We start from the raw sequence: 9,109 nt of genomic DNA, 5'->3' as shown, positions 1-9,109 counted from the left end.
AGTAACTTCCAAGAACTGCACTGTATCAGTCATCTGGAGGCCTGGCTCTGCCTCTGGATGCCCAGAGGTGTGGTATCAACCCATTCCCCATATCTGGTGAGGCTGAGATGGTATGTGTGCCTGAAGACTGCAGCAGTGCAGCTTAGTTAGGTGCAACAAGCCTGCGTGGAGCACCATGGGAAGCCCTCACAGAGTTTATAAACAGCTTTAGGTGCTTCTGAAAATGCTGTCTAACTAGCTCGTGTGATGAGTGTTTGTTGTGATGGAATTAAACGCCAATGTAGCATGGCTGCCTTCAAACAGCTGAGGAGCTGTGAGTGTATCTCCGTTGTGCTAATTTGCAGCACACATATGCAGTGCATGGTTCAGCCTGCAGAGAAGGATCATTGTGTTTGGATCACATTGCTCATGTTGTTTAGTCTTTTGCTGGCAGAGCTTAGTAATTGCTAATTACTGTTCTGCTAGTATTTGTAACACTGAACTGCTAAAGTACATGACTTTTATCTAGGTTCTAGGCTTTTACTCTCCAGCAAACAGACACACCAGAAGCCTGGAACAGGCGAAATTTAGAAGTGCTTTTCTATGCATCACTGACAATCGGACGGGAGAAGAAAACAGCACTTGTTGAGAGAATCCCAATTAGCCGGGGTTTGACTACCAACTGTGCTTCAGAGAGGCACGATCAGGCCCAAATAAGCTGGCGTGGCTAGAAAGGCTGTTTCAGAAAACTGGCCAACACTGACATTCCCTCTGCTACTGCTTTCCTCTCTTGCCCCCATTACTGCTCCGCCAATTTCTTTTCGGGTTCATTTCCCCGAATGATGTCCCGCGGGGACGAGTATCCTGATCCCTGCCGAGAAGGCTGCTGAGGCGGACCGAGGTCCGCGCTGGGCGGGGAGGACGGAGAATACCCACGCCCGACGAGATGGGGGGCGGGTGCCCATCCCGGGGGCGTCCGCACCGGAGGAGCGCTCGGCCCGCTCGTGTGCGAGCGCTGCCTGCCACAGGCGGAGGCGGGTGGGGATGTGGGGCGCGGGTCCCCGGCCGGCGGCCGTGTGGCGGCGGCGCTGCGGCTGCCCCGGGAGCCCGCGGCGGCCGCTGCCGGCGCACCTGCGGTGCGGGGGCGGCCGGAGGCGGCGCGTCCCGCCCTGACGTCACGGCGCTCCCTCACCGCCGCCGCCGTCTGACAGCCTCCGCCGGGCGCGGGTGCGGTGCGGGCAGGCAGAGCACCCCGGCGGCTCGGCTCGGCTCGGCTCGGCTCGGCTCGGCTCGGCTCGGCTCGGCTCGGCTCGGCTCGGCTCGGCTCGGCTCCTGCGCGCTGCCCTCGCCATGTCGGTGGCCGGGCTGAAGAAGCAGTTCCACAAAGCCACGCAGGTACCGAGCCCTTTCCTCGAGCGTGGACCGCGCTCGGCTGCGGCCAGCGTGTGCGGGGTCGTGCGCGGGTCTCCGTTCGAGTGAGTGCAGGGTGAGTGGGTTTGCGCGGATGCTGTGCCGGTCGTGCGTGACGAGTGAGCGTGCGAGGGGCCGTGTGTCTGGCCGGGTGTGCGCGTTGCGCGCAGGGATGTGCGCGTTGCGGCAGTGTGCACGAAGGGTGGTGGGTCTACAGGGGTGTCCATCTGCGGAGGGCCGGGGCTTTCCGTGCCGCCGCGCCTCCCCCCATTCGGCTCCGGCCGCGTTGCGGTAGCGGGCAGGGGCTCCCCGGGTGCGGGAGTAGCTCCTGGGCTGCCCTGACCTCCGCGCTCGGAGCCCGCGGGGCAGTTGCTGCAGCAAATATCCGCCGTGGGCTCAGACCTTCCCTACCGAGGTCTGTGCACCGTGTTTCCATAGGCGTTGTTTGTTTTAGCCTGACTTTGGGAAAACAGAAATAAACATGACCTTTTTGTTTCGTGGGTCTAGATCACATCTGAAATCCGAGTAATGAGGTTTGGTTGTGTTGCTTTAGGCATGGTTTGATATTGCAGGAAGGTCAGGGTGAGTGTTTCACCAGTAGTTGAATTGTTTCATGATACAAAATTTGTGTGTTATAGTCCGCAAGTCAGTTTCTGACTTAATGTGCTTTGGGGTCAAATCTAAAAATCTAATCTAAAATGGTTTCATAGAAGTCAGAGGAATTGATTTAGATCTAGAGAGCTGATGCCAAAACCCATGCAGTGTGGGTGGGGTTTTTTTGTGGTTTTGGGGTTTTTTTTTGGTTGGTTGGCTGTGTGTTTGCTGTTTTGTTTATTTGGGTTGTTTTGTTTGCAACTAAACACAAAATCTCCAGTTATTTCTATTGCTTGCCATTGCAGGCATCTTCAGCTAGGAGTCTTGGTCACTGCAAGCAATCTGTGGGTCCAGGCACACGAGATACATTCAGCTGTTAGACCTTTCAACACCCATGTATTTTCCCTTCTCATACATCTCATCTCTTGAGCACTGTGGGAAAATATTCCCTGAAAAAATGATTCCTAATCCAAATATTTGTCCAAATTCTGATTTTCCATACTTTGCAGTTACACCAGTACACATTATAACTCTGAATGCAATGGTTTTATACCAAGTGTTGCATGGGTGCATGAAGGCATTGAATAACACTGTGTCTCACCTTTCATGCCACATTGTGCTGCATCATTGGTAAAATAAGCCTTGCAAAAAACCGGCTGCACTCAAAACATATGCCATAAGGAGCAGGTAAGGGTGCCTGAGCCCATCCAGCAGTGCCCATCTGCTGCTACCTACTTTGTTGTTTCTTCCCCTGCTGCCTATGGTGCTATGAGCAGCCTAATAATCATCATTATGGCAATGAGTTCTGGTACTGAAAATAAGAATTTCAGTGTCTGTGGCATCCATGTTTAAGAAGCAGACAAGCTGAAGTTCATTTTCTAATACTAGAAATCTCAGTTCTCCATTATTGTAAGCTAATAAGGATGCATCTGCAGCAGCAAAGGTAAACATATTTTTTGAGGGAGCATGGTGTGAAAGGTCTGTGCATACTGTTTCATCCTTCAGATGACACTCTCACACTGATTGTCAGCAGTACTGCCGTTCAGAAGGAAGGAAGAGTTTTTAGCTGTCTGGAACCAAAATATTTAAGTCTCTGATGCCTGATTTAGCAGTCTGACATCTGATGACCCAGGGATTTTTGGCCCCAGCCTTGACTTTGCAGTTTGTTTTCATGCAAGCCATGAAGACACATTCATATATGAGAATGACACACAAGTATGTTGAAGAGTGATCTGCTTCTTGGCTTGTTTGAATTAGGAGTGAGAAATCTGCAACATAGTTGTGCTGACCTCGCTCCAGGGAGTAATCATTCTGACTAGTGGTTAAACACCAGGTGAAATACAGATTGACATTGCTGGCATGAATGAAGTTTTCCAGATAGGACCAGACAAATACGAAGTTTTAAATAAATCTAAATTATTGATTTGGTTCTTATTCATGTTTATTTATATGATGTGCTATTTTATTAGAGTCCTGAGTCACATTAAGGGCACATCTGGATTGTTTTATACAATGTAAACATTTTATTCAATTTCATTTATTGTTTTCTGACTGGTGAAATGTCAAACTAACCTTCATGAAGTACTGCCAGTTTAGCAGCCGTGTTGAAGAATTAATGCTTGTCAACTTTCATGGACCAACTGCAACAGCAGTGAGACATTGAAGAGCAGGATACTTTGCACCTTCTGAAATCAGTCGAGTGTTCACCCTTTTGCCTTTCAGAAAAACTAATGGGTTTATCTGTGTGCAGCATATAAATAAAGTTTAGAGAAAACTTCCTGAGTTTGTAAAAGCAGAGTGAGTCTGGAAGTCCTGACATTAATACAGAATTGCATTAATACAGATGTTAGACTGACCAGTGTGGAACAGGTTAGGTTGTTCATTTACTTCTAATATCCACAGAGCAACTAAGAAGAAGAAATAACCCCATTTGAATGTTAACATGCTGCTGCAGATCTATCATACATCCTGCAGCTAGGAAGATCTAAAGTGTGTTTTTCCAGAAATGGGCAAAAAAGTGCTGTGCCACCAAATGGTCCCTTTTTCTTTAGGCATGCAGACTTTTTTGCCAGTAGTGTTATGCCAGTGTGACTGACAGAATATTGCTTCCTCCACGTTTATGTACAATTATAAAACTACCACAATCACTTTGGGTGGTACAGATTTGACAGTCTGGTGCATTTAAACAGAGTAGTTTTAAAATAGCGTGAGCTTTGTTTCCACATGACTGCATTCATTGCATAATGTGTCTCTTGTGAGACACAGTCAAAACTAAGCTTTCAGAAAGTAATATTTTCATAGGGTAAGAGATTAACAAAAATTCTGGGAATGGTCACATCTGATATTCCATTTGAAACAACTGAATAAATGTGACTGACATTTTAAAAAGCAGTGTGAATGTGGTGATTTGGACCAAAAGCCAGTAGTATAGTTTATTTTCTACCACTGTATTCTGCTTTCATGGTTAAATTTGTCTCAACACTTAAGACCAAATTAACCAGTTTATACAGTTCTATAGAGAAAAATGTTCAATATTGAAGGAAACATCTGAAGAAACTACTTCCACTCCACTCATCATTGTCAGTAGCTTGTTAGATGCCCTTTAGGTGGAAAGTACTATGCTTCCGTCTTTAACATGGTAACCTGTGAATGACACAGTAAAAGAATAACTCTGCTGGTTAATAAGAAGCAAATGAGACGCCTTCCTAGCTGTGCTGTTGTCCACAAAATTCTATGGTCTTCCTAGGGATTCTGTGCTTATTCAGAGCCTGTCTACAGAGGTTCTGTTGTGAAAAAGAGAGTATTTGGGTTCATCTGCCAGAATGTTTTTTTAATTCCTTGGTCAGAAGTATGTAAAATGTTTTTCTCCGTAATGTATGTTGCAGTCCACTTACTAAACAAACTGAAACTAACCAATTTTTACTGTTCTCTGTTGATATTAATATTTTCCTTCATCTCTAGCACACTCTGTATTCATAACATGTTCCTGACTGTCCTGCAGTGTTGTGTGGGAGTTGTTTTTGCTTTTCCAGTGACAGGACATCACCTGTCTTTTCCAGCTGACTGTGCTTGAAGCTGGACTCACAGTGGGTCTGCTTTTCTCCATCCATGTTTCTTCACATGTAAAGGCACATGTGGGAGTTGATGTGGAAAGCTGGGCAGCGTTGTTTTTCTTAGTGTAAATGCTGAGCCAAGTGTTGCTTATGTGGAACTTAATGAGCTCCCTTCTCATGTGGTGTGGAAACTTGTGAGCAGTCTGAGGAAGGCAGAAGGAGAGTCATTTGCAGGGTGGTGTGGCTCTGAGGATAGTGCCCAAACAGGCTGCTAGAAACCTCTGCCTGAGAGGCATGCACCACTGGCAGTCTGTTGGTTTCTCTCAGTGTGGGGCGCTACCTTTTGAGATGAAGGAAATGGAGCAAAATTTTGATCTGGAATAAAGACTATTTTTAGAAAACAATACTTATTTAGCTACAGATGGGATTATTTCCACAGCAGGTAGGGAAATTCCTTCTGTTTGTGCACTCTAGCTTGATTCCAGATACATTATTCACATTTGGCATCATTCCCATGCTTCCTTTTATTGATATTACATAATTGAAAGGGTGAAAAATTGAATTTAATCTAAATTGCTCTTTAGTTGGATACTGTGTAACCCTTCTGAGGTGTTGATAGCTTAAACAGTCTGCACCAGTTTCAAACACTGTAAATCTGATTGGAGGAACTGCTGCTTTTTGTACTAAAAAGATAGATATATTTTTTTAAGATCTCCCAAACATCTATTACTGTTGTAACTTTCCAAGTGACGGATACAGTTTCCATTTTTATCTATGTATATAAATGCTGGAGCAATAAATCACACCCATCTCTAAGTTTTCTCTCAGTGATGTCTGGAGGCAAAGAATACCCATGGATGCTGTGCTGAAAATGTAACATGCACCAGATTTTTGTTTCATATCTTGACTTCCATCTTAACTGGAATTCTAACATAGCAAGGAAGAACTGGATGCTCTTGGTCACTCATGCAAAACTTTCTTTGAATTTTAAATTTGTCCTCATGACTAGCATATTGATAGCATGCTGCATAAAAGTGCTGGAGCAGCATAACCAATTTTAATTGAAGAAAATTTTGCGGAGATTACTGCGCAGAAAATTCAGTAGCTTTATGTAGCTCCTAATTGCAAATGGAAGGGAGGTGCTGGGTTGGTCTGATGTATTTCTTGTGAAGGATGGAGGCTTGAGGAGCTTGAACATTGACTGTCATGACCTAGTAGTGTACCAGTGAAATCTTTGGCTTTTAAAAGCTCAACAAGAGGGACTGAGTTGAAAATCTGCTTTGTGGGCCCCAAGGAGCTGCTGCCACTCTGCCATTCTGTGAGTACATGTGAAGAGAAACTGTATGGACATCAGTTAGTGGGAAGTACCCTGATGAAGCAGACTCGTGGCCCTCTTACCAGTGAAAGTCTATGGTATGTTCAGGGACAGCCAAAACATCCTCCAAACCTCTTGTCTTAGAACTAAAACCTCTTCCTTCTGCTGCTTTTCAGAAACTTCTGCGACTCTGATTCTCAATTTATTCTCAGGCAGTTGCCCTGATGGACAGTGGTGGTGCTTATCCTTTTCTTAAGGTATATGTAGATAATCGGATGAAAGAAAATTGAGCTACAGCATGGTATTATTGCAATCATGTTTGCCACAGCACAATTACCTTGCTTTCAGCACTTATCTAATCCTGCACTTAATCTTGGAGACAAAATAGTAGCATTTTTATAATCTGAGGTTATAGCACATCACAGGAATCCATCCAATCTGTCATTGAAGTGCTAGGAGTTTAATTATTTTCTTTCTTCCCAAAGCAGAGAAAAAAAGAGAGAAATTGCTATTTACTGTGCTTACATTTTTAATAAGATTTCCCTTTATGGAAGCTCTACAGACCTGCATGGTAGAAAATTTAAAATTAGAAGTGGTTGTTTGAAGTCCAGCATATTTTCAATTTGTCTGTAGATGGAAATCACTGTGATAGACCTGGACAGAATGATTTGTGGGTATGTAGTTGCACTTGTTGTAATGGTGATGATGTGATGATGTTCTTGTGTCTGTGATGGAGGACATATCTTTATAAATAAACATACTTCTTTTTTTTTCTTTTTCTGTAGACTGAAATTTGACTGACATAGTTGTTGCAGCATCATACGGTTCACACTGAGTGCAGCAGTTTAGACTCACCTTCTTTGCCCATCATAATTTCTCCACAGAAAGGGAGTGTTATTTGATCCCAGAAAAAGTACTGCTGAGGCAGCAGCTGTATAACCTTGTGGTTTGGTGTAATGCCAGGTGACCTTCTGAAAGAACAAGAAATTCAACCACTCATTTGGCTATTGCACCTCTTACTGGAGGAGAATTGAAGAATTTAATGCATATCTGTTTCAGAGTAGATAGGTGCCACTAGTTGGGATCCTTGTCAGCACTGATGTGATTTTCATCGGGCTGTGTTTTGGTCTTGTGTTCCTTGGATTTGTTATCACTGTCCAAAGAGGTTGCTATGCTGATTCCTTTGTAAGCAGAAATTCTAAAAGAGAGAAAAAAATATTGGCTTTTCCTGTCTTTACCCCCACAATTCTATGGCAGCAGAACACTTCACACTGTTAAAGTGTTTTTATTCCCCTCTACCTCCATAATAATTTTTGTGGATTTCAGTTTGATGTTTTTAATAACTTGTGCTATTTATATATCAATTATTATTCTTTTTGATTGCCTAATTTCCAATTTCTATTGGCTGCAAAAGGTCTGTACATGTGAAAAGAGTTTATCTAAACATTTTGATATAAAGCTTGTTTTTCTCCTTTGTGTTATGAAATTCAGTGACTGTTGTACAGAAACACCGGAGATACTCTTTGTCTTTCAATTTAAAGTGCCATTAAGCACTAGACATCACTTTTGTTCTGCATCTTTGTGAAAAAGTGCAACTACAATGAAACAGGGTGGAAGGAGAACAAGTTTCATTAGAGATAAAAACTGTTTGCTTTTTTTTTTTCTCTAGAAAGAAAATTTTCCTGCAAATGTTCATTTAGTCTTTTATGACTTTCAGTAGACTAACAGGATTTGCTCTTTTAAGCAACACTTAGATAGATATTATTGCTGAGTTCTTTTCAAATCTGTACACTTTTCAGCTTTAAGGTCTGTGCCAGAAATTCCTTTTCATGCAAAATCAATCTAGATGCAGAAAACCAGTTAATAATTCATAAGGTATAAATGTCAAAAATAAATGGTGTTTGCCTTTCCAGATGAGTCACTTAGAGCTTGTCTGCCTTGGAAAGTTACGGCATCATAATCTAGGGGCTGAATTGGAAATGCTGCAATTTTACAAGTGTAACTGCAATGGTTGGGTTTCTTTCTGCTTATAGAAGAACAGCTTTTCAACTTCACTAGTTTTTTTTTTTTTTTTTTTGAAAAGGGGGTTGAGGACATCAGACTGAGACCTATCCTTCCACTACAATGAAGGTGTTTGCACAGACCTAGCTAAGGCATTAGAGATGAAAAGCTAGTGTATTTTTCTCTACTAATTCACCATATTATTTTTGTTTTCTCTGGGAATGTTATCTTTGTCATCCAAACACAGTTAGCTAAAACAGTGTTTTGCTTCAGTTGAAGCAAAAGGTGGTTTCAGTACTTATGAGCAGGTCCCAATTGAGTCTTCTGTTGGTTGCTTCATCCCATTTCTTGCACTTGTCAGGAATGGATGGAATTTGGTTTTATTTTCTACTGTTATGAAAGGAATTAAGAACTTTTAAAACAGTACTGAGGCATGAAGAATGTTCCAACCAAATGCAAACATTTTTAGGAATCAGAATGTTTGGATGTGCCTTGATGTGCAGAATAACCATGTGTCCACATTTACTGACTAGACTCCATCATCCAAGGTGACTTTCACTAGTATTAACAAATGGAAGTTTGTCTTTCAGGAAGAGTACTTGGATCTTATGTTATTCTTTGCAGTCTAGGTTTGGGTTTTAAATATGCACATAGTATTCTGAGGCTGTCAGGGAATCTTCCTTTCTCAAAAATTGCTGAAAAACATATTGCCAAATATGAGGCAAATTCACCCCTGTCAGAAGTGGATATGACTGTT

The 9,109-nt window shown here is 42.9% G+C and overlaps 1 protein-coding gene across 1 annotated transcript in view; it reads left to right on the top strand.

Moving 5' to 3' along the window:
• Window positions 1–1,213: 1,213 nt before the first annotated feature.
• SH3GL2 (SH3 domain containing GRB2 like 2, endophilin A1) overlaps window positions 1,214–9,109 on the top strand; it is a 90,772-nt gene continuing 82,876 nt past the window's right edge. Inside the window, exon 1 of the mRNA XM_068177587.1 lies at window positions 1,214–1,374. Within this exon, the coding sequence (XP_068033688.1) occupies window positions 1,330–1,374 (45 nt within the window). The 5' untranslated portion in view covers window positions 1,214–1,329. The remainder of the gene's footprint in view (window positions 1,375–9,109) is intronic.

Source organism: Anomalospiza imberbis, chromosome Z, assembly GCF_031753505.1.
Source record: "Anomalospiza imberbis isolate Cuckoo-Finch-1a 21T00152 chromosome Z, ASM3175350v1, whole genome shotgun sequence".
Lineage (NCBI taxonomy): Eukaryota > Metazoa > Chordata > Aves > Passeriformes > Viduidae > Anomalospiza > Anomalospiza imberbis.
Note: the sequence above shows the minus strand (reverse complement) of the source record. Positions and strands in the feature narration are given on the sequence as shown.